At 36.0% G+C, this 27,199-nt stretch overlaps 1 protein-coding gene across 4 annotated transcripts; it reads right to left on the bottom strand.

The window, feature by feature from the left end:
• Positions 1-481: 481 nt before the first annotated feature.
• Positions 482-26,676, bottom strand: LOC129282294 (phospholipase B1, membrane-associated-like). 4 transcript variants are annotated; one of them, XR_010296550.1, is made up of 15 exons: positions 25,913-26,676; positions 23,088-23,182; positions 21,711-21,765; positions 20,689-20,747; positions 19,478-19,545; positions 17,582-17,625; positions 13,067-13,181; positions 12,455-12,650; positions 11,721-11,812; positions 8,256-8,328; positions 7,137-7,241; positions 5,903-5,998; positions 4,474-4,539; positions 1,254-2,637; positions 482-1,217 (listed from the first exon to the last, which is right to left on the bottom strand). XR_010296550.1 is itself a non-coding variant. In XM_064113599.1 (14 exons), the coding sequence occupies exons 1-14, from the start codon at positions 26,004-26,006 to the stop codon at positions 2,464-2,466; spliced, it is 1,332 nt and encodes a 443-aa protein (XP_063969669.1). In that variant the 5' UTR covers positions 26,007-26,676; the 3' UTR covers positions 482-2,463. The 4 variants fall into 4 exon arrangements, 2 of the variants coding, with proteins under 2 accessions (XP_063969669.1, XP_063969670.1); XR_010296551.1 differs by lacking the exon at positions 7,137-7,241 and having other exon boundaries at positions 25,913-26,346; XM_064113599.1 differs by having other exon boundaries at positions 482-2,637.
• Positions 26,677-27,199: the final 523 nt, after the last annotated feature.

Genomic DNA, 27,199 nt, shown 5'->3' with positions numbered 1-27,199 from the left:
TTTTGTTTTGAGGGATTTGGATTTGAAATCAATGGAATAAACTTGAAACTTATTATAGGTCTCTAAAATTTGAAAATATTGCCCTTGAAAGTATTTTTTTTCGTCCGTTCACTTGAGGAAGGAGTGTGCAGGAGGGGCGATCAGGGAGAGAGGGGGGGGGGTTGTGAAAGAGAGGAAGGAGGGGAGGGCCGGAGAGTCTGCAAGAGAGGCGATCAGGGAGAGGGGGGTTGGCGGGAGAGAGGAAGGAGGGGAGATCCGGAGAGTGTGCATGGATCGAGGGGCGATCAGGGAGAGGGGGGGGGGGGGGTGTGAAAGAGAGGAAGGAGGGGAAGGCCGGAGAGTGTATAGGAGAGGCGATCAGGGATAAAGAGGGTGGGAGAGGGGAGGGGGCGAATGTGCAGAAAAGGCGATGATCTAGGGATAAAGTTGGAGGTAATATTGTACAGACGTATTCAATGAAATAATACACCAATAAGCGCGGTTTATCCAATCAATGAATGATTTAATTCATATCATATATGCATAAATAATATACAGATACATTAAGTCCTAAATTGGACAGTGTTGGTTAAAGCAAAGTTTCTATAAAGTTTAGAAAAGGAGCTATATCGAAATGTGCAAGTGAATGTTGTTTAATCTTTAGAATTAATAATTTCTTCATCATTGTCTTATGAGCGAGCGTATAGAACAGATTGTCACTATTTTTGTCCACAGGAACATCTTAATTCACTTTTTCATCATTATATTTCTTTAAAGTTCAGCAAATATTGAATAATTAAAGGTACATTAGTAAGGTTTGTTAAAATGCATGTATATCACCGTTTCAAAATCACAAACTTATCTCAATTTTTTTGCCAGGTTCAGATAAGAAAATACTTAGATACAAAAATTAAATTCAATTCAATGAATAAAATGGTCTTTAGTGATGATCAAACATGTTCTGTAAAATTCATGTTTACAAGTTTGTGTGAGCACAATAAATAACATAGTAAAAATATAGTGAAATACATTAATAAGTCAATACATTGAAAAAGCTAATGTAATTTTACATAAAGCATAAAAGTTAATGAATATAGATGTAACATAGTGACTGACTTGAAGGAAAGGAGATGGCACTTGATTTTAATGAAAATAAGTGACTGTATAGTGCATAGGTGACCATTGTCCATTTCCTTTCCTAGTCGACACACTCATCTTTTGTTGAGTCCGTCATGGACCTATCACAATTGTAATAGGTCCATGAGTCCGTCAACCAAAAATGGCAAAGGACTATTTTAAAATCTTGTTGTTCTTATTTGAAATTGTTGATAGTTGTTTTTACGACGAAGAGATATGTTTGTACGTTTTTTCCGAGGTAGCCATGTCTTACAGAGGATGAATCGAAAGTGATTTTGCAAATTTTGTACACAGTGCCAGTCTTCTCTCCTCAAGTGTTGGTACATTACACTTGCCTGACATGCATTTATGTATGTGATGTAATTATGTCCTAAGATAAATTTTAAATCCTCTCTGTTGTATTTGCAGAGTGTCGCCGAGGAATAAGATGAGGATTAAAAACTAAAAGAAATACATAAGAAATGAAAACCTATTAAACTAAATTTAAAAAGCAATTATAAACCACGCTTGAAATAAAAAGTATTTGTTGAGAAGACAACGTAGAGTATTTAGACAAAAACAATATAAAACAATTGAAATGACTATTGGTCATTGAAAGAAAGAAAAAGGAATCAAATATCACGTACGAATTACGACTTTGTTTTGTGAAAAAAAATTATTCAGTCTAGAAATTATATCACATCAGGGATCAGCCAAAGTCTTTTGGAGTTGAAGTGGTTAAAACATCTTTCGATTAAAACATAACGCAATTATGGTTGATAGAATTGGCTCTATACAGTATATAGGACATAGTAAAATGCATCAATTCATATTCATAAATACGTCTTCTCTCTCTCTCAAAAAAAGAATGAATTAGTATAAAAATAGATCATTAGTACGATTGCGGCACATCATTGCTTTATCTTTCTCAACATCGCCGTCATAATTATGTCCAACAATAAGTAAAAAATGAAAATATCCTCATCACATCTAAATAACATCAAAACACATATTTAAAAAGCCCTATAATTTTGATATTGTCTATCTCTTTAAAAGTACTTGTGAATAGCACAATAGTTAGTTCATGTATGTACACACCCATGCAATAAAATTTGATTTAATTTTGTTCTAATATGTATGACATATTTTAGGTTTAAGGTTTAATGGATAATTGAAATTAGGTTTAATGTATAATTTAGTAATTTGATAAAGTTTGTAAAGCGCAAACTATTATGCTCTATATACATTTCAAATATTATTATTATTAAAAAAATGAAGTTTGAAGTACTGAAATAAAGAAAAACTCATGCAGGGGACACGATAGCATGTATAATAGACTCGACATGCTGAAGTTCAAGAGTGTAATCATTATATTATTTGACGTATATTGTTATCTTCGTCAAGAATCTCGAGTTTGGAAGAAGGCGATGAGTTGGTCTTTGGTAGACGGTTGTCTCTTAACGATGATCCCCGCGATGATCTATGGATGTCATCTAAGAATGCCGGTTTACTGTTGATATTGGTGTACAGGTATGGAAAATCCTACATGAAAAAAAATGGCGTAAAAGATATTAGATTACCATAATTTGATTCTATAGAAATAATTGCCTAATAAATAATAATTATGGTGATGATGGTGGTTATGATTATAATGATGGTTGTGGTGATGATGATGATAATGATGATGATGGTGGTAATGGTGATGATGATGGTGGTGATGATGATGATGATGATGATGATGATGATGATGGTGATGATGATGATGCCTGATGATGATGGTGATGACTGATGATGGTGGTGGTGATGATGATGATGGTGATGATGACGATGATGATGATGATGATGATGGTGATGATGATAACGATGATGTTGATGATGGTGCTGGTGTTCGTGATGCTGATGATGGTGATGATGATGATAAAATCAAAATAATAATAAATTAAATCAACATTTATAAAGCGCTTAATACGCATTGCTTCTAAGCGCTGGATACATAGACAAAATAAGTACATGTACATGACAAGTTGACAAGAGTTGCATAGAATTAACGAAAAACAAAATAATATAAACTTAAGACTACAGAAAATTTAATTAATGATGATATTGATGATGATGATGATGATATGATGATGATGGTGATATTGATGATGATGATGATGGTGATGATGATGATGATGATGATATGATAATGATGATGATATTGATGATGATGATGGTGATGATGATGATGATATTGATGATGATGATGATGGTGATGATATGATGATGATGATGATATTGATGATGATGATGATGGTGATGATATGATGATGATGATGATATTGATGATGATGATGATGATGATGATATGATGATGATGATGATGATGGTGATGATGATGATGGTGATGATGATGTTGATGATGATGATGATGTTGGTGATGATGATGATGGTGGTGGTGATGATGATGGTGATGATGATGAGGGTGATGATGATGATGATAATTATGATGATCGTGATGATGATATTGATGATGATGATATTGATGATGGTGATATTGATGATGATGAGGATGATGATGATGATATGATAATGATGATGATATTGATGATGATGATGATGATATGATGATGATGGTGATATTGATGATGATGATGATGGTGATGATGATGATGATGATGATATGATAATGATGATGATATTGATGATGATGATGGTGATGATGATGATGATGATGATGGTGATGATGATGATGATGATGATATGATAATGATGATGATATTGATGGTGATGATGATGATGATGATGATATTGATGATGGTGATGATGATAATGATGATGATGATGATGATGATGATGGTGATGATGGTGATGATGATGATGATGATGATATGATAATGATGATGATGATGGTGATGATGATGATGATGATGATGATGATGATGATGATATGATGATGATGATGATATTGATGATGATGGTGATGATGATGATGATGATGATGATGATGATGATGATGATGATATGATGATGATGATGATATTGATGATGATGATGATATGATAATGATGATGATGATGATGATGATATGATGATGATGATGATGATATGATGATGATGATGATGATGATGATGATGATGATGATGATGATGATATGATGATGATGATGATATTGATGATGATGATGATGATGATGATGATGGTGATGATGATGATGATGATGATATGATAATGATGATGATGATGATGATGATGATGATGATGATGATGATATGATGATGATGATGATATTGATGATGATGATGATGATGATGATGATGGCGAGGAAGTTGATTGTGTTGATGGTGGCCTGATGATGACGTTTTGCTAGTGTGGATGATGAAGAAAATGAATCTTACCGTCGATGGACAATTGATGGTTTCTCCTGTGTTATAAGATGTATCCTTCGATCCAACTGGCTCAAACTGTATTAACATAAGTGAAAGAAATAGGAATATATAACCCTACATCATCGAAAACATAAAGGAGAAACATTTGAGCAGCAAATATAATCATGAGGGGGGTATATCGTCTCAGTAAATACCATAATGTGCACGATTTGCAATGAGGAAGAGAGTAACAATAGAATAGTTTGTGTATGAATGATCATAATGGCAAGCCGAGAGGGGTCAAAGGCGGAAGGGGAGGGGGGGGGGTCAGCTGTAATCAGAAGGGTCGTTTCACGTATGGGGGGGGGGGTATACGCTGTCGCTAATCGTAGGTCCTAGAATGGTCATGCACTAATTATGTTGAATTGAAGATGTAACATGACAAATTAGGTAGGATTTCCTATGGCAAATTAGGTAGGATTTCCAATCATTACTAATCAATTGCTCTTACACCGATATATTCTAGAAAACATGGTTATCTATTGAATAAAATAAAAATACAGATAATTAAGCCGCAATCCTATATAAATCATCTTGGCACTCCAGACTGGAGTCTTTTTCGTATAGAGGGCAAGGTTTTACTTTAGCACTCATATACCTCCGACATCTTAAGGTTTTTTTTATGGGCAACCCTCGGGGCTTCCCATAGGAATGTGTAGTATGTTCGGGCTGATTTTTTTTTTTTTTTTTTTTGGGGGGGGGGGAATCCTCCCAAAGCGACCAACATATTATACAAATTGAAAATATATTTGTAAAGATTTTTAAATTACGAAAACAAGACACGAATATGTCACTAGCATAATGAGATGAAATGCTACCAATATTAATAATTCAAAATATTCATGCATGGAAACAAATAGCAGGTCTATACATGCATTTGTAATATATATCAATAAAAAGGCGAGGTGTAATAAAGATGTGTGATGTAAAAGTCTGGGGTAGGCCTACTCGCTTCTCGAGATTTTCAGCAACTAATGCTGAAGAGTTCAAAGATTGAGTAATGAATAACTTCTAAGCGAGCTGTGAAATTATACAAAGCATGGATGGATGTCGGTATAGCGTAATGAGCCAAAAAATATTGTGGGGGCCAGCCATGGCGAATATGGGGAATTTTTTTTAAAGCTGCGAGCGAGCAAAGCAGGTGAGCAAAAATGTTGACCTTTTTAATACAAAAATATACAAAAATCTAATTTTGTGACAAATTTTTATATACAGAATGTTATATTTCATCACTATTCATTTCCTTTCCTTTATTTACTTTTTTTTTACTAGTCCTGAAAATGGGGTCCTTGACCCACCAAGACCACCCCCCCCCCCCCTCTGTACGCCAGAGATGGATGTAGTACTAACAATCTCTTGAGCAAGGCACAGTCGACTGTATATTTTATCAATTATTTACCAGGTTATTCCAGTTAGCAGTCGCCTGTGCAGCCTGGCCTTTCTGACTTGGATGAAAACAGTCTGGTGCGATGAACGAACGATCTACATGTCCATTCTAAGAAAAATAGCAAAACAAAAATACATAATTTTGAACTACATCTTGAATTGAAAATATAAAAATCCAACTGTTTCAAACTGATTGATTTCATTTCCATGCAAATATCAATTGTCGACGAGATTGCTAAATGAAATGTGTACTCTGACCTGAAAATAATTATATCTAAATAAATAAATTTCACTGAGCAAAATGCTGAAAAATTCATCAAAATTTGATGATATATAACAAAGTTATTGAATTTTAAAGTTTACCAATATTTTGTGAAAATAGCACGTTGTCATAAATATTCATTAAGTGGGCTTTTGATGTCACATCCCCACTTTCCTTTTACTTATGTTATTACATGAAATCATAATTATTTCAATTTTTCATACAAATTATGTGAATGATAATGTCTCCCTTATAATAAAACAAGTTGCAGCAATGAATATCTGATGCGTTAAATCAGTTGTTCATACATTTTTTTTTCTTGGAGGAAAAAAAAAGAAACATAATTTCATTCAATAAAATTCAAAAGAACAAGTGGGGATATGACATCATGATCAGTTTGCTAATTGAATATTTAGGAACACATGCATAAATCTGTTTCACCGAATTAATTCAGATCTTTAAACTGTCATAACGTCGTTATTCCTTGTCCAATTTTGATCAACTTTTCATTGTTGTGTTTGTCCGACCTTTCTTTATCTGTTCAAATCATAATATTTTCAAGCCCTGAGTACCACTAAATCGAACATAAAGTCGAAGTGATCATGTAAATTATTGTTGACATGATTGATTAATACATTGTACATGATTCAACAATGTCTACCTGAAATGAAGTAACGCATTAAAAATCCTATTCTTTTTTTTTTAAACAAGTGCACACCTAGTTACCAATAATGCACATAGCATTTCCATTTATTTGAAAGCAGGATAAAAGAGCATTGTAGATTAAATGCCTTGCTCACGTCTTTTGGCCATAAAATAAAAAAATTGCTCCTCTTTTGAGGAGTAAATTCAAATTCAATAAGATTGCAATAGTAGAGTGTGACATCACACTTTGGGTTTTACACTTCAGAATCTTCTGTATCTTTCGTACTATAGCATTTTGAAACGTATGATGAGCAGTATAATTATGAAAGGCTGGACACACCGGTAATTCAGGTATAATTGTATCTTCAAAGAAAGGTTGATAAACGGCAGCAAAATCTTCTTTATCGTCAAACTTTCCACTTTCAACCAACGTGCGCAAAAGTCTCTACATTGGGAAGAAAATTGTTACGATGATAACAAATGTATTCATAATAATCATACTTAATACAGGGGCAGCTGACCCGGGGGGGGGGGGGGCACTTACATTGACGAGTGGATACCATGCGCGACCAAAAAAAAAACACGTAAAAAGGATGTCTTTTTCAAGATAGGGCACGTTACGTACGTAACGTGAAAAGGGTGTCAAAAACACAAAAATATTGAAAAAATGGTATCTATTTCGCTCGGAAAAATATACGTGTTTAGGGTCAAGTATGCGGGGATGATAAAACAAAATAAAAATGTTTTATAAAGGATGTCCTTTTTGCCCCAACACTACGTGTTTAGAGTCCGATTTGCCATTTTTGCGCGAGGTGTGGAAGGTGCAGGGGGCCGTACTAAACCAAAATAATGGTGTGTAAAGGTAAAACCGACGACCGACGGACCCGTGATATAACAATAAAATATTGCTGTACTTGTTTAGGGGTTCATTTTAGGGAATAATTGCCAAGAGTATCGTTTTGTTTCCAATACTTGTTAAAGGGTGCATTTTCAGAATATGGAAAATACATTGCTGAACTTGTTTAGGGGCTCAGTTCTGGGAATACTTGCCAATAGTATTTGTTTCCAATACTTGTTAAGGGTAGGGTTTCACACTCCAATACTTGTTCAGGGGTGCATTTTCAGAATATGGAAATACGTGTTTAGGGGGATTTTCAAGACCCCGTGGTCGCGCATGGTATCCACTCGTCAATGGAAGTGCCCCCCCCCCCCCGGGCAGCTGAATGGTTTTGAAAGTGGGGGGGGGGGGGGCTGACCAAGCAAAAAATCACAAGCAGATGGTAAAATTGCTTTTCAATAATTAGTTTATTAGTTAGATACTTATTCAATGTATTCATTCATTCATGCAGAGTATACCCATTCGTTTATTCATTCATTCATTCATTCATTCATCAACAAATATATTCATATTTATTTATCTACCATTAATATACTAATCAAACAAATTCATATTTATCACCTGAAATTCTCTTGACTTGAGATAAACCAGATTTTGTGGGATCGATCCTCCTAGAATACACGGGCAGTAATAACTAAAGGAAAATAAAAGGAAGTAACATTGCAAAAGATAATAACATTAGGGCAAATACTTGCTAATGCATCGAAATTAGATAAAAACAAACAAACAAAATAATTGTACACGATAACTGGGAGTGTAGAAGAGTTGAGAGAGGGGGGAGGTGTGAGAGAGGGGAAGAGAGGAGAGGGGACAATGGAAAAGAAACAAAAAGACACATGAGTCCCATAGGTAAGGTAAAACTCATTGCATTACGGAATAATAAGTATCCAACAACTGCAGTGCGCACGAATAAAACTTTTGACCAATCACGACGCGTTACTGATCTCCGATCCCCGGGCCGAATACTGGAAACGTAACATATTACAATGAATTGGCGCGTAAGATTGTAATTACATTAGTAACGTAGAATGCAATAGCTACATTCTTTATGAATTCTCCTTGCAATGAACACATTAATTTTGCTCTGCCCCTGTCTTTATATCGTAAAGAGAATGGTTCGACGTTCTTCGCGTTAACAACGAAATTTCGCCCGACTTCAAAAACGGAGTATGTACGTTATGAGACCAAGGAGAGTGATATCTCCTTGATGAGACTGTGCTGTTTCCTCCAAGGTAAGGAAAATTATTCTATGCATCCAACAAACAGTGGCGTAACAGGCGGGGGGCAGCAAGTTGCCCCCCCCCCCCCCTGGCGGATTTCACCGGGGAAAAAAAATAAATAAACGGGAAAAAAGAAAAAGGAGGGGGAAGAAAGGGAAGGGGGAAGGAAAAGGGAAAGGGAAAAGGAAAGGAGGAAAGGGAAAATCAAAAGAAAACGAAGAACCTATTTTTTTTTAATGGAAGAGGAAGGAAAGCGGGCCAAAAGGAACGAAATAAGAACATATGAGAAAGAACAAATCATTCCGAAATAGGCAGAAGTAAAGCAATAGCATGATGGGAAATAAATTTAAAGATGACAAAGTGGCAAATAATAGCGAGAAATGAAAGTAGAATTAGTCAAAAGCTAAATTGGAAAACAAAGAAGAACAAGAAAAAAACAAACTTAATAACACGACCGGGCTGCCGAGGATTGAAAAGAGCGGGAAGAAAGATGGACTGCATGCATACAACATTTTGCTATAAGCTTGCTAAATTTAATGCAAAAAAGCTACCAGGGCTTTGCCCCAGACCCCACGCAGTAGGGGCTCCTCATCTATAGGCCTAACATTCAAATGGCTCTATAACGCCCCCCTTGGTTCCACACCCAAGGGGAAATAAAAGAAATATAGGAGACAAATTAATGAAACGAACGGAAACGATGAAATGTGTTATTTGCTGAATATAATGGAAAAATCTGTCACATAATTAGAATTTAATTTCAATAGGCAATTATTTTTTTTCCAGCTCGCTTTGCACGCTGGCGACTTTTTACAACTTTTCCCTCATACGCAACTGGGTGGAATAAATGTGTTGTGTAAAAGCTATATCCTCTATATACCCGCGATATAGCGGAAATCTGCGGGGTTTAAATGGCTTTGATATCAAGAAGTTCCGGGGGGATCCGCCCACAGGACCCCAACCACATAGCACTGCCGGATGTGAGTATGGAAGGGTTGGGCCATGGCCCCTAAAAGTTCTGCAAGAAAAAAAGGAAAGAAAAACACAGAAAAGGTGTTGGACTACGATTTTATTTACTGAATATTATGTCAAAAAATATAGCAAAGTTAGATTCTCATGAAAAGGTAATTTTTTCTCTCGCTCGCTCGGGATTTATATTAAGCAGCTTTTTAGTACATGCGCCATACAGCGCCCCTGTTTTTGTTTTTGTTTTACTTTTCACGCTACTGCCGCAAAATTCCTGTTCATAGTGGCGTACAGACCACAAAAAAGGAATGGAAAGAGAGAAGATTGAAATAAATTATTATATTCTCTGGATATCATGTCAAAATCTATCACAAAATTGATTTTTTTATTTTATTTAAAAATGTCAAAATTTTTGCTCGCGAGCGAATAAATTCTGCCCGATACGCAATATCTGGCCTTCTCAAATAGTCGCCTCATTACACCATTACGCCTGTTCATATTATGACCCACTCACACTAGTACGAGGTTACGGTATGATAAATTACCGGGAAATTTTTGGCTCTGCCCCCCTGGCCACCGACCCCTGTTACGCCGCTGCCAACAAAGTACAACCAAATTAATGAAACTACCATTTTATCAAATTTGTTAGAAAAAAAGTAACTCAAGAGGCAAGATCTACCAAGTTTTTGTATGTCAGTACGCGTTGTCTGTCCTGAGAAAACGAGGGCAGTTTCTAGAGGAAAGAACTTTTTACCATTATGATTTTATATGGGTGATTAATAATTATCATAAGTGGTTTTGATAGCAAAATAGTAGGTGATATAGATTTCCGCTATACGACACTCCCATACGCGCTAACGTTAATTCAAAGCAATATTAAAAGAAGTAAACATCAGATCGAGTGCGGTGAAACAGTATGAATTATCATGCAGGCTCTAAAACAATGCTCATAGAAAGAGAATCTTTGTTGGTTATTTTGAATTAATAAACCACTTTATGATGAAATAATGAAACATGCAACGAAGTGACGATATAAACAATCCAAAGGACCATTATTACATTCACCTTCACCATTTCGCGCAAACTATCCAACCAACGGTTCCAGGATTTTCCAAGGGGGGGGGGGGACACGGCCGGCTGTGCCCCCCCCCCCCAGATCTGCCAGTGCACCAACCCATATAAATTAAGATCTATAATGATGTTTAACCTCTTCCCAAGTTCGCGAATTTGTATTCGCGTTAATTACATCCACTCTATTGACATATTTCATCAGAGGAATTGTGTTGTCTTTTCAAAGTTTGATTTCTTACAGAAAACGGTTAACAAATAATATTACGATGAATTTCATGAATTTAGTAACTATACACAGCAAAAACTATGGTGTTAACCGGTGTACATAGAGGACCACAACAGTTATTTTACACCGGTGTTAAATTGACAGTGTTAGTTTAACACCTATAGGTGTTATAAAACATCTTTGGTTGTTACATTTACACTCTTTGGTGTTATGTTCAATCTCTAGGGTGTAATTTTAACACCTCAGGGTGTGGTCCTCTTTTAATACCAACTGGTGTCAGTTTCAACACCACAGTTTTTACAGTGTATAGATATATACTCTATTGCGCTTTGTTACTCCACTGGTTACAAACTTGAATATGAAAAACTATATATCATTTATACGTGATATCGTGTTGATTCTATAGGCGTTAGCTAAATTAACAATTATAATTCAAAATAAGTTATTTTAAACAATAAGAAAAACTATACAGTCAGGTATAGAAGTACAATGTAAAGACAGCCTTAATCATCTATTAAGAATGAATTGAAAGGCTGTGATATTTACCTGACCATAATGTTACAGATCAAAGGTCCGCGTAGTTTGACGGCTTGATTAGCAGTGAACATTGCAATCACATTCACAAAGGTGCGGGGACACTTCAAATAATCAAATTAGGGGGGGGGGGACATCAAAAGAAAGAAAAAAATCATGAATTAGGATAATCAATTTTCCGTCGGTTTTGGCCATGACTTTGTTTCTCTTATTTTTTCTTGAACAGAAATATACGTTTGTATGTTGAGTATCTTTTAGCTGAAACATATATAAATATTTTCATTTCATTTTCAATAAAATATAAATCAAATAAATGCAATCATAACAAATCAACATCATTTGTGAAAATGGAGGATCCCACTAAAAAGCAAAGTTTGTATATTGTGGGCTCCTCAAAATAACAAACGAGAAATAAAATTTCATATATACAAATCAAAATATAAACCATGATTGCCAACAGGAGACATCATAAAAAGAAAAAAACTAAATAACCAAAATATACGAAAATTACGCAAATAATTCAGAATGAGTTTCATGTTATATTCATATTTGAACATTTCATATTTTTGATAACAGAAAATGGAACAAAATAAGCGTTTATACTTTCATATTTGAAAACTATCGTTACAAATTGTATACAGGCCAAGCCTACATGCACATACAATCCTTAAATTTCCGATGTAATATGAAAAGTACAAAATATGCATTCATTATGATCTATGTTACATAATAACTATCATACTTACATTATCATGTAGTATTTGAATAGTCTCATCTAAAAACCTAATATAATCTTCTGGTGTGCTTTGTGAATACAGACATCCGCTACACAGGTCGTTGCCGCCAATCAATATCGTGATAAATTTCCAGTCATTTTCAAAATCAACGATTGGATCGTTTTTCATTTTCCGAATCAGCTGACGAACCTGTTCGGGCATTTCCCTACAATAATGAAAAGTGAAATGAAATGAAGGAATGAATAATATTAAACACCACCCCCCCCCCCTCCCCGCACACATCTACATACGCCTTTCATACCGACCAGTGTACTGTAAAATAGAATTAAACCCTTGAAACAAGTTGAATTCATATAAAAGAGAAAAATCAAACAAAGCAATGAAAGATTGAGGAAAAGTGAATGAATAATAACAGAGTTATGACCAACTTTTGAATATTCTTTGATTTTCCTGATTTCACACAATGCTTCACGGATCGTGTATTTCAATGTGGTAACTACAAATAAGTTTTACGATTGAAGAAGTGTCGAACAAAGAAAAGGTGATTTCTTATTCCCGTAAAGAACGTAAATTCTGATATTAATTATCGACGAATAGCTGACATATTATTAGTATACTCACTCTGCAACGGAGCCACTTATAGCCAGATTGAGTCTTTTATTTTTAGGCTGGGTGTCCAGTACAGAGATACCAGTTGAATACCCATACAGGTGAGAGTTGTATTTTCGAAATATATCTGTATAAAAGAGAACAATCGTTGTTAGAAAATTTAAGAATGGATAGAAGCACCTCTTCACCTCTGCGTAAACATATATCTCGGCCGCAGGAAAAGCGCAAAAAAAACCCCTTGAAACAGTATGATTCAGATTCAAATTCATTAATTTATTGTCCTCAATGGAAATTCACCTTGTTGTTATTACAAAATATACATACATTATTTACATAAATTATACTGCACATTAATATACATTATGCACACCATATATGTCATTATTTCAGTCATTATATTGTTACATTATTACATCATTATATTACATGTATAATCACTTAAAGATTTGTTAACTGGTTGAAGAAGTGAAATTTGATGAGGTACAGATGACTGGCGAAGTGACAAGATATGGGCTTTTTCACTGTAGTTCATTGTATTTGCGGATAGAGAGCGGAACAAAGGAGTTGAGAAAGCGTGAAGTACGTGCTTTCATTGAACGGTACCGTTTGCCTGAGCGCATATGGGTGATTCTCATATTCTATTATCTGTGAGACATGTTTCAAGATCATATTATTGCATTCATTTGTCAGATTTGACACTTCGCCAGCCATCTTGCCAGCATGATTTGCTATTTTCTGTAATTTCTTGAGGTCATCTTTCCTGCCCCCCCCCCCCCTCCCCCGAACCAAACAACACAACTGAAGAGCATGTCACTTTCAATTACGGATTTATAGAATAGTTTCAGAATTACCCTATCAACATGGAATTCATTCATTTTCTAAGAAGGTACATCCGTTGCTGTGCCCTTGTATACAGAGACTGACATTGGTCTTGCCATAATAGCCCGGGGGGCCACTACCATTGACGAGTGGATACCATGCGCGACCATGTGGAGTCGAAAAGCATTTTCCATATTCTGAAAATGCACCCCTTAACAAGTATTAGCGTGTAAAACCCTACCCTTAACAAGTATTGGAAACAAAACGATACTCTTGCCAAGTATTCCCTGAATTGACCCCCTAAACAAGTACAGCGATATTTTTATTGTGTCAAGGACGTCGCACAATGGGCCGGGGTGAAACAAAAGTGCGCCAAAAGTCATTTTGGGCAATTTCAGATTTTTGATTTTCGTCATGCCCAGCTGAAAGACAACACTTTGAAGAATACTTCAGCAAAATATTTCATTCGGGAATTTGCATAAAGGATGTTAATTTCATACCTCAAAACGTAAAATGTGACATTTTGCGAAATGCCGCGTATATGACAACTTAGTTGAAAAACAAGCCATTTCACATGAGGTTTTTCATGTAGGAATCTGAAATGGCACCCACATAATCCTGATATATTCTTTTTTAAGTGAAAGGGTTCAAAGTAGATAAAAGACACATTTCAGGAGGTTTATAGGATAATAATTCCTCGAAATATGCTGGTAATCCATTTTATTAGATTTTTACATTAGAAACGTTTCGATTTCCGTGGATTTCCGTTTAAATTCGATCATAATCATTTTGCCAGATGTCTAAGCTTTAAGTCGATACCAAATTTAGCTGCCCGTTTTTGCCCGTTTTTATGTTAGAGCCGATTTTACTTGACACAACACCCCCAAAACCTGTTAAAAACGGTCATTTTTATACCGTGCAGTCATCGCAGCGCAGTGTTTGGGGTGTACATTGCCGTTCATTTTTGCACGGCGAGGACGATTCTCCTTCAATTCCATGAAAATGACATGAATTCCGGGCATAATGCAAACAAAATAAAGGTTGATAACGCATATAAGGGCTACCCACCCCCTCTTCCAGAGATAAAAATTACTTGTAGAATAATTTCAGCCAAAAGCCCTCCTCATAGTAAAACATTCGTGGTGTTATATACTCTGCGTTTTACCCAAGTCTACATCGCTTGATAAAGCATGGTTAATATTTTTCAGATTTTTAAGTATTTTTTTTTAGATCTATTGATCATTTTGATGCCATACAATTATTTTCAGGATCTCATACACACTTTTTAGGCATGTGAGAAGCATAAATCAACATTCACTTTGGTCAATCTTAAAGTAAAACATAACACAAAGTTTATATACTGCACATTGTTTAGCGTAATTTGTCTTTTCACAGATAGGTTTTAAGTAGCCAATCAAAATTTGGTATCAAAGTGACGTCATATCGGCTTTAAATTATGTTCAGTCGATTCTACGCCCAAAATTACCCTTAATCAACATGTTAAAGTAAAAATATAACACGGAATATAATTTTGGCGCACTTTCAACTCATTCTGGCCCACTGTGCGTCGGTCGTCGGTTTTATCTTTACCTACATCATTGGGTTTAGTACAGCCCCACCTCCCACATCTCGCGCAAATCGTACTCTAAACAGGTAGTGATGACTCTTGGGGCAAAAAGTACATCCTATAGAAAACATTATAGTCTTAATTTTTTCACCCTCGCAAATTTGACCCTAAACACGTAGCTTTCCGAGTGTAAGTAGATACCCCTTTTTCATTATTTTAGCATTTTTGACATCCTTATTACGTTACGTACATAACGTACGTGCCCTATCTTGAAAAAGACATCCTTTTACGTGTTTTTTTGGTCGCGCATGGTATCCACTCGTCAATGTAACTGCCCCCCCCCCGGGACAATACGCTACCCTGGGGCGACCCTGTGTTAGTAGTTACATAATTGGAGAAGACATCCTGTAGTTTCACTCTTTGAATTCTACCTGTCAGAAAATCATGAAGCCAAAGAATTAATGAGGGTTTGACATTCAAAGCGATAAGCTTATTCATCAGGAGGTGGGGTTGAATTGTGTTAAAGGCCGATGAGAAATCAACGGACGTAGTACGAACCCCGGGGGGGGGGGGAGGCACTCAGTATATAATGCATAGTGGGTATGTGCCGCGGAGGGAACCCCATTTTTACACTGTAGTTCCGAAGCCCGTTCCGAGGACCCTCCTTTTTACAATAAGCCCGCTCCAAGGCCCCCGTTTTTTGTCTCGCCCGCGGCACATACCTACTACTTTTTTGGTCGAGTACCCCCCCCCCCCTCCCCCGGGGTACGAACATAACAACCCAGTTCGTCAACATGCTGTGCTATCAAGTGAGTTAGCAAAATCACGACATGATTATAACGGATTTACACGGTTGATAGGCAAATTGTAAGGGATCTATGTTGGGTAGGATCTGTGGGAGAATGTGCTTGTGGAACCGTTCAAAGCATTTCATCACTATCGAGGTCAGAGACATTAGCGTACCTAAGGGGGGGGGGGCAGACTGCCCCCTTGACGAGTAACAACACATGCAAGGGACGTAACTCTGCCCCCCCCCCCCCTGACGAGTCAAAACTGATCCCTGACGAGCTAAGTGGGCCCCTTCTTTGAACTTGAAGACCTTTTTTTTTTTTTTTTTTTTTTGCTTATCAATGTTATTCTGGTGCGAAATGTCCTTTATTTGTGGTTGAAGACCTTTTTTTTTTGCTTGTCAATTTTTTTTTCTGGTGCGAAATGTCCTTTACTTGCGGTTGAAGACATTTTCTTTTTCTTTTTTTTTTGCTTGTCAATTTTTTTCCTGGTGCGAAATGTCCTTTACTTGCGGTTGAAGACCCTTTTTTTTGGGGGGCGGACGAATTTGCCCCCCCCCCCCCTTGGAAAATCCTAGGTACGCCACTGAGATATAGGTCGGATATCGTTAGGTTCACGAGCTTGGTGTTTTGGCTGCTGGTGTTATTGTCCATGATTTCCAACATAACGGAATATGGTTCTGGTTCAAAGACTTGGCAGAACTCTCGCGGGAGATAATAAGGTCGGAATAATATAGTTCGATATTTGGCTCACATACCTCTGATTTCACTGTGTAGTTTCTGCACCAGTTTTTCATTCATGTAGATGCTAGAGGTGAGCGTTGCAATCACAACCCCAAATTTAGCATGGCTTCTTTGAATGTCCATCAGATTAACTTTTATATTCTCCCCTCTTTTCCCTTATATTTTCCCGTTTCTTTGCATTACCCCCCCCCCCCGAAAGTAGCCTTATTCGCAGTATATGTGTCCCCTGCCACACCCTATTTTTTGCCTGCTCGGTTTTGAGTAAAATTTTGGGGTTTTTTCCGAGTTATTTTGCATTGACTGGGTGCCAAATCATTCCTGGTCAAATTAATTCGGAATCATTTTGACTAGGAACAGTTGACTCCCAACTGGAGCCGTTCCGAGTCAAATTCAACACCGCATAAATCATAGTGTAGAATGTTATAAATACGCCACTGGAATGAAGAAGAAATGGGAATATAACTTGTTTGATTAAAGAAGATGAATAAGACTCTTTTAGTAAAAATTAATGACCAAATGCATTCACAGGGGGTGATATGGAGCATTGGGTATACAATAAATACATTTAGATTGAAACTTGGTCATTGTCAAAATACGAAGGGAACTTACTTGGAATCGTAAGTACTTTCTCCAGTGTCTTGTCTCCACCCATACTACGTGAGAGAGAGAGGGATGAAGAGAAAATGAAAGAGAGAGAGAGAGGGGGAGGAGAACGAAAGCGCAAACGTGGATAGCGTGCTTAGATGGAATGAGAGAAGAAACAATGAGAGAGGGACAAAAATTAAGATAAAGAATGAAAGAGCGAAAGAAAGAAAGGGAGAGAAGGAGAACGTATGATGGGGGGTGTGAGGGGTGAAGGAAGAGAGAAGTAGGGGGAGTAGAGAAGAGATAGGGGTAAAGAAAAACAATGTAAAATCGTAAACTACATGCAGTAAACATGTAAATCATTTCATAGTTCCATAACCACATCGTATCAATTTCAGGTCATACATATTCGTATAATGCAGAAAAGAATAAATAACTAAGGGTATACAAATATACCAAAAGGCACACTGCAAAGACGCAGGTGTTAATTTAACACCATGCTATATCGGAAAACTCCAGAGAAAAAAATTTGTGTTGAAACAACACCAGTTTAGAATCAAACCGATATTGTTTTAACACTATTGGTGTTGCTTTAATGCCTATCTGGTGTTAGCGGCTTAGCCTAACGCCAAACCAGTGTTGTTTCAACACTTCCCTGGTGTTTACCGATATAGATACCAGACTGGGTGTTATAGAACACCGACGTTTTTGCAGGTGCAAGTGTTATTTTTTTTATCAACAAGACCCAGTTCATAACGTTTGAAGTTCATCATGGACACGCAGATATACAACTTATTCTTATTTGTTGCTGCCATTAAGTTGTTGTTTTTTCTTCTTTTATTTTATTTTATTCAAAATGTCATTTAATTCAATTCAGGTCATATCTCCAAATACAAAAAATGAATACAGTTACATAATGATAGTTAATTTAAAATATGATCCGATCAGAAGGAAAAGACACGGGAAGTTATATAATTACAATATACAACCATAGCTCCATGATATAACTAGTATTTGGATTCTCAAGTTAAATAACGATAATAATGACAGTGCAAATATATATTTGCCATAACAGCACGAAATGAAATGATTACAATATACATGTACATGTTTACAAAATCTCTACCTGTAGGCCTATGTATATACGAAATAATTTTAATTTCTCATTATGCATTGATTTTTTTTCGTATGCTTTTCTGAACTATTAAAGCTTGGTATTATGTCATGGTCCACTGGTATTGATCGATCAGTTTCATGTTTTAATAAAACGAAATTATAAATTGCAATGAATTAAACATTAAAGGAGAATGAAACCTTTGGAACAAGATAGCTTGTGTGAAAACAGAAAAATAAAAGAAACAGATCAACAAAAGTTTGAGAAAAATCAGACAAATAATGAGAAAGTTGTGAGCATTTGAATATTGCGATCACTAATGCTATGGAGATCCTCACATTGGCAATGCGACAAAGATGTGTGATGTCACTTATGAACAACTCTCTTCATTACTTTAGTATATATTTCACTTAAACTGCCTCTTTTATCACATCTATCAGTAGATCATGTGTTCTTTCTATAGGAGGGCATGTAATACAGATTTTTAAAGAATACATCATGGATTAAATCTTTGTATCGCCATAAGAAAGAGCAAAAAGAGACATTTTGGGGGTATTTTCTAGTCCATCAATGGGAAAGTTGTTCACATGTGACATCACACATCCTTGTCGCATTGCCAATTGGAGGATCTCCATAGCATTAGTGATTGCAATATTCAAATGCTCATAACTTTCTCATTATTTGTCCGATTTTTCTCAAACTTTCTTTGTTCTTCTTCTTTGATTTTTCTGTTTCCACACAAGCCCACTTGTTCCAAAGGTTTCATTCCCCTTTAAATGAAAAACGGGTAAACTCTCCTGTCCTACCTAGCAGATAAACCGGGATATTCAAACAAGACTGGGGAATAAGACGTAGCACCGGCTGCATACGCTGCCTGAAATGGTGTAAACAATAATTACAAAATATGATCAATTACAACAAATAATCACCTGAACTGGTGTAGACAATTACAAAAAAATAATAATCACATTTTCATTGAAATCATAGAAAATTTGAAGAAAAATGAATATATTTAGGAAAAAGGTAGGTGGATCTAATATTTGTGAGAATCATCAGTTAAACGTTTTGGCACACTAATGATCTAATGAATATGGTAAATGGGGCCATCCATCCCACGATAGACTATATTTTGTCATCTAATTATATATAGTTATTATTAATGCATTGTGTAGCAGAAATCAAGCCAAGCACGAGGCAACAAGACGTCACATCTACAAGAAGTTTGATCCTTAAAATATTGGGAGGGGGGGTATGATGCCCCCTGTCCCCCGCCTGATGACGCCCTGATAGATAATCGATAAAACATTACGTTCAGTGATGAACGTGAATGATTGCTTGTTTGATGAAATAAACTCAATTCTTAAAAGACAAGTCCATCCCAACAAAAGATTGATATGAAAAGTCCATCCCAACAAAAGATTGATATGAAAAATCCAACAAGCATAACACTGAAAATTTCATCAAAATCGGATGTAAAATAAGAAAGTTATGACATTTTAAACTTTCGCTTAATTTCACAAAACAGTTATATGCACATCCTGGTCGGTGTGCAAAAATTAATGAGGAGACTGATGACGTATCCACTCACTATTTCTTTTATATTTTATTACCTGTATATGAAATATGACATATTATAATTTTCTCCTCATTGTCAAGTGAAACAACGATTAATTCCTCCCTGAACATGTGGAATTAGCATTGTTAAATATACATGGTTCAGTCAAGTTGGTCCTTATCGTTAAATCTGTAAAAATATAAAACATTATATAATTCAAACATTAAAAAAAAAAAAAAGAAATAGTGAGTGATGGACATCATCGAATGTCTCATATGCATTATCACTGAGTTGTGCATATCACCGTGACTGTTTTGTGAAAAATAAACAAAACTTTAAGTGTGCACTACATTTTTTGGTGTTATGCTGTTATGACTACATTATCCATTTTTGTTGTTAGAATTATCAGAATCTATAACCGTTGTTTCATTTGTTGGTGATGTTTCGTGTTGTTATCCTTACCGTTAATGAATCTCCGACAGCACCTATCACCTTTATATCACCGGGTCGTAGTAAATGAACTGTGAATATAGAACAGGGAAAATAATTATGATAGTAATAATAGTCTGCTTTCATACATCACAACAACGTATGTCTTACAAAGGGCGATTGATCTGATCAACCACAACTATGGAAAGCCAGCAACGCCAACATCTAACATGCATGTTTATTCAAAATATTTTCTATATATGCAGTATATTCATACTAATTTACTTAAACATGTTGAAAATTCAGTGTGCTTCTCTTTGTTTACAAAGGACATTGTGCAAAACGAGACATTGTTCCTGTAGAAAAAATATGACATTGATGGATTCCCATTGTATTTGAGATTGATCGGATCAATCGTAACTATTTGTAAGACGGGGTCCTGATGGTGATAACAACAAACATAAACAGATTTAGGGAGAACACTACCCCCATCCCGGCCCACCACCACCCCCTACACGTTCCTGGAATACTACTGCTCTCATTTGCATGCTTTCATTTTAGACGGCGGACGGGGGCGATCTGGATCGGCGTTCAAGACGACCTATATTATATACCTTTACTTTTTTCTTTATAATATTCTTTCCTCTTCTTAAATTCCTACTCTCTCTGTCATTTTCTTTTCCCCTTTTTGTAACTTCTTGACTAATCATAGCATAATCTGTCAGGCCTAATTCTTTGAAAGATTTGGAAGTAATAATGAACAAGGAGTAATTCACATTTTACAGCAATAATCCAACTGATTATCTCATCCCCATTCTCACTTGTATGCTTTCAACGGATTGTCTATTATTCAGATTCGAAGCTTTTAGAAAATTAAGCTGTTTCTTGATAACTTCTTTATTCGGATAAAAAATGGCGTCTGTTACGGTATCTCGATTTCTTCAAGGCATCAGTTTTTCTCAAAAGACATCACCATCTCACTTTCCTGAATCTAATTTTATTATGAATAAAAATAGTATAGAATTTAGTATTAACTTTCAAGTTTTATAATTCACCTGATTTTGGTATTGTCGGTGAAACTGAAGACGGGCAATTGAAATCAGCTCCAATCTGTAAGGAAAGAACAAACATGACAAAAGGTGAATATAATAGTGAAAATAACCATGGACGGTGATGGACCTATCCACGGAGGATTAAAGGTATCGTTTAACTTTGTGAGCAGCCGATTAAAAAAATTCTCAAACCAAGATGAAACATGTGTACAAGTGCATGTATTAGAACTAATAAACCCTGAAAACAACCATTATTGCGAATGAAAAGCTAAAACTACAAGGCAAATCCCGATTTTGTAAATAGGCGTCTTATAGACGCCTAAATAGTACACATAAGTGTATGGGATGAAATTAAGATGGTGTTTTCGGTCACTTTAGATTTCAATTTTTGAAGCACTAAATAATTATTTTCGAACGCAATTTTTTCTGGGCTTCATTTTTGTAACATATCACAGACACAGGTGACAAGTGTGACCTTCTAGCTCAGATATTTTAAAAGTCAAACCAATGTTAACCAATCACTTTAATCTATTGTTACTGCTGAGCATTGTCACAGCACCCCCAGTAACAATAGATAATCCTCCGTGGATAGGTCCATGAAAATAATGCAAAGAGATGTTATCTATTTTCATGTGAAACTCATTCTTGTAGATTTAGGTGTAGGCCCATCCTCTTCTCCGAGTTTAATATTGGTATGGTATCCTAAAAAATCCCGATAACATTTAATAAAAAGCAAGAGGAGGGGAACCATTATTTTCCCTTTTTTACATGATTTATGGAGATGCCCCAGCACACTCATCCCAAACAAAATGGATAATGACAACTTCCAAACCATATTCTTTTCTATTAAGGACAGAAATCATAATTCAAACTCCGAACCAGTAGCATACGCAGGGTTTTTTTTAAAGGGGTGGGGGGGTCAAGCTGAATGAAATATTGACAACCAAAAAAAAAGGTCTTCACCAATTTTCCGTCGTTTCGTGTCTGAAAAAAAATTGTCAAGCAAAAAAAAAAAAAAAAAAAATCTTCAATTAAATTTTAGGGGGGGGGGTTGGGTATCAAAAAAAATTTAGGGGGGTTACAGGTAACCACCCCCTGCGTAAGCTACTCCTCCAAACTGAAACCTACACGTTTCGATGGGATACATAGTGACCAGGGGCCCGTTTCATAAAACCTGTTGGAACAGTTAAAAGCCACTGAAATCCTTCAATCTGATTTGCTGATATATAGTTAATTTAGTTTTTTATATACTGTAACAAGTCTTTATGAAAAGGGACTCAGGTTTGGAATTTGACGTGCGTTGAAGTCAAATCGCAATCATTAATCAAGCAAAATAATAAACTTTGACAAAAAATGAAAAAGAATAATCAAACATAATACCATGCTGATATTTTGTGGAGTAAGCATTTCCTCTGTCAGGTTTGCTGAATATCTCTCAAACAATTCTTGGATCTCAGTGAAGAAGCTATCAGTACCTGGTATAAGTTGGAAAAGGAAAGAAAAAAAATCACTTAACATTGTTCATTTCTCTCTTGGGGTGAATAATATGGACATGGAGCTACACGATATGGGTAGAGCATTATATCCAGAGCCGCAAAATTATGGCCTTTTCGTTTTTCACCCAATATCACAAAGTCCTCCCAACATTCACATGGTATCTGTTCTGATTAGAAATGTTTACTTCCGAGAGAACGGAATGAGAGATCGAGTGAGGGGGGGGGGTAACAAACGCAACCTTCCCGTCACCAGAGTAACCCCCCCCCCTTTCAAAAATCCTGCGTGCGCTACTGCAACCGTCTGTCGACCACTCTGTCGTGGACATCGCCGCAGGTGTACCTCTTAAAGGGACCGGGAAATTCACCCTGACAAAATGTTTGTTGTAAAAATAGCAGAAAAAATAATGAAAAAATATTGCCGAAGGTTTGAGAAAAATTCATCAAAGAATGAAAAAGTTATTATAATTTTAATTATTTGATTTGTGACGTCATGTGCGAGCAGCTTTCTTACATTAAATAATCAATGAAATGTCATTTTCTCAGAAAATTGTAAATGGTTGTTACTATATACCTTAAGTATATCAATAGACAAATCGTTCCTAAAAAGAAAACAAAATCAGTCACCGGGAACCATTAAAAATGTGAAATTTATGCATTTTATGACGTCAAATCCCAAATTTAAAAATTCTAATAACTTTCTTAATCTTTAATGCATTTTCCTCAAGCCTTCACCAATATATTTTTTATTATTTTGTCTGCTATTTTTACAACAATCTTTTTTCATGGTCAACTTCCCCTTTATCAGGAGGAGCTTTTAATAAGCACATAACACTTTAAGATCGTCATCAATACTGCTCCCTCCAGGCTTTTGAGGTTTCGTTGTATTAAAGGGGAATGAAATCTTTGGAACAAATAGGCTTGTGTCAAAACAGAAAAATCAAAGAATAAGAACAAAGAAAGTTTGAGAAAAATCCGACAAATAATGAGAAAGTTATGAGCATTTGAATATTGTAATCACTAATGCTATGGAGATCCTCCCATTAGCAATGCGACAAGGATGTGTGATGTCACATGTGAACAACTTTCCCTTTGATGGACTATAAAATACCCCCCCCCCAAATTTCTCTTTTTGCTTTTTCTTATGGTGATACATATTCTTTATCCATGATGTATTTTTAAAAAAATCTGTATTACATACCCTCCTATAGAAAAAACACATGATCTACCAATAGATCTGATAAAAGAGGCAGTTTAAGTGAAATATATACTTAAGTAATGGGGAGAGTTGTTCACAAGTGACATCACATATCTTTGTCGCATTGCCAACGTGAGGATCTCCATAGCATTAGTGATTGCAATATTCAAATGCTCATAACTTTTTCATTATTTGTCCGATTTTTCTCAAACTTTCGTTGATCTGTTTCTTTTATTTTTCTGTTTTCACACAAGCTATCTTGTTCCAAAGGTTTCATTCTCCTTTAAATAAAATACATTCCAATTTATCAAAATGGTTTCTTCTAAATTTAGTTCCAAGCCCCTTATATTTTCATCTGCTTCATAATATGGTATATACCTTCTATTTATGTTTACACATAATCCATTTCTTGCAATTTCTTTCCATTACTACTGGCATTAGACAATGTGGGTTTTTTTTTACAAGTCGGTATGTCAGTTTCTGCGTCTCTAGACTATGTATCATAATCTAAGGTTAAAAGAAATAAACGGTCTAAAATATATTTCATCTCAGTTCATGTTGCATTTTTGGAAACTGTGCAAACAAATCATTATGCAGTAAATCAATAAATCATTAAACAGGTTCAAGGGGAATGAAACCTTTGGAACAAGTGGGCTTGTGTGGAAACAGAAAAAACAAAGAATAAGGTCAAAGAAAATTTAAGTAAAATCGGACAAATAATGAGAAAGTTATGAGCATCTATGCTATAGAGATCCTCCTATTGGCAATGCGACAGATGTGATGGACGATAAAATGCCCCCAAAATGTCTCTTTTTGCTCTTTCTTATGGTGATACAAACTCTTTATCCACAACATGTATTCTTTGAAAATCTATATTACATGCCTTCCTATAGAAAGAATACATGATCTGATGAATGATTTGATAAAAGAGGCAGTTTGTCAATAAGTGAAATACATACCAAAGTAACGGCAAAGTTGTTAACATGTGACATCACACATCTTTGTCGCATTGCCAATTGGGAGGATCTACATTACAATATTGACCTAAACTTCAAATGCTCATAACTTTCTTGTTATTCATTTATTCAATTTTTCTCAAATGTTCGTTGATCTGTTTCTTTGATTTTTCTGATTTCGCACAAGCTTTCTTATTCCGAAAGTTAAATTTTCCTTTAAGTTTACAAATCAACACTTTAACCCTCTTCAGATATACAAAGTTCACTCATTTTTATAGTGTATACATATAGGGTTGACGAAACTAAAATAACGTACCAATCTGCAGTGAATATTGGTACGATCAAACGCATTTTTTTAATTTGAGGTATTTAAAAAAAAAATTGTTTCTCTGTTGGACACAAAAATTAATCAACAAATTTGATATATAGGCTAGATCAAAATTTTGACCATTCATTTCAAAGGATGTGAAAAGACTGTATAAACACTCAATAATATGAGTTATATTCCCGGTTTTTTTTTCCACGAAAGATCTTTTACGAATTAAGAGCGAAACTTACCATTTCTAGTTGATGAACACTGGACTGGTAAACACCAGCAAAGGAACATGCCGAGACTGAGTATGATAGAAACATATCGATGCAGGTTCTCCATGATTATACACTCTTAATCTTACCAAGTCCTAGCTGTACCCCCTTGTCCTATATCTCTCAGCGTTTCTTCAGCATTCCGGGACTGGTTACAGTTTTGCAGCTCGTTGAAGGCATGCATTTACTGTCTTGTTTGAGTTATGAATCTTTAACAGATTAAAGCGTGTAGGTTCTTACGCAAGGTTCATACAAAACTACACTGACTGTTCTATAAACGCCATTTCTATGAGGCACGTAAAGATGTTTTCAATGGTTGCTCAACGCTTCGGTGGTCATTGAGAGCTAAATATATTTACACAGGCACTGCATGGGCACCGTGGTGACAGGGTTGACCACGTCATTGTAGAGGATATCAGTGAAGACTTCCGGACACAACCCATGCAACAGTCCAATTGTACCGTTGTTCGGTGAAGTTTACCTCTTCCCTTCCTTATATCCGTCCACACCCTCCCCATATTCATGGGGTTCATGTACCGTCCAGTAGCGTACGCAGGGGTTCACGTACCCCCCCCCCCCCATACGAAAAGACGTAAAATTTGTGGTGAAGACTTTTTTTGTGTCATTTTTTCTTTGGAGGGGAGGGTAGGAAACGACCTATAATTGGTGGTGAAGATCTTTTTCCCCCTTTCAGAAATCCTGCGTACGCTACTACAACCGTCTGTCAATCACTCTGTGGATAGTGCGTTTTCTACCATCATGACCATAATAGTCTCGCGCTCAGGGTTCGCTCTCACATCGCCGCACTGTCATGTTCCAGAGGGACGGAATTTGATCCCCAATCGTCCACCCCTGGCGTCCACCCCCCGGACACCGATTTTCGACCAGAAAAAGGTGGTTTTGAAAGACTGGCCAATCGCTGGGTCAAACATATTTAGGGTATGTTTTTTCCAAAGCTTTCCTTTTTTAAAGACTAGCCAAACGTGCTTAGGGTATGTTTTTTCCTCAAGCCTTTCCCCGGGTCTTTTTAAAATAGTACCTGATGAATTTTGGATGACACTTATTTGCAGTGTTAACATTAATTCCTTCGTGGTATTTTAACCCTAACTGCACCGGGGGCATGCAGTACTAATGAATATATAGTTTTGTCTATTTATAAGCTTATTGTTAGCAAGTAGACATAACTTGTTTAGGGGCCAACATATGTAAATGAAGCCCGCGAAAAACTATAGGGGGTTATTTTGCACACAGAGAAAAACT

This window comes from Lytechinus pictus, chromosome 18, assembly GCF_037042905.1.
Source record: "Lytechinus pictus isolate F3 Inbred chromosome 18, Lp3.0, whole genome shotgun sequence".
Taxonomy (NCBI): Eukaryota; Metazoa; Echinodermata; class Echinoidea; order Temnopleuroida; family Toxopneustidae; genus Lytechinus; species Lytechinus pictus.
Note: the sequence above shows the minus strand (reverse complement) of the source record. Positions and strands in the feature narration are given on the sequence as shown.

What these genes read in the sequence shown, in the direction of transcription:
- LOC129282294 (XM_064113599.1), bottom strand. Translation starts at nt 26,006, where the DNA reads ATGGAGAACCTGCATCGATATGTTTCTATCATACTCAGTCTCGGCATG. An exon ending in ACCGACAATACCAAAATCAG is followed by an intron (nt 20,748 to 21,710) that starts GTGAATTATAAA and finishes CTATATTCACAG; the next exon opens with TTCATTTACTACGACCCGGT. An exon ending in CTGTCGGAGATTCATTAACG is followed by an intron (nt 19,546 to 20,688) that starts GTAAGGATAACA and finishes ACACCATTTCAG; the next exon opens with GCAGCGTATGCAGCCGGTGC.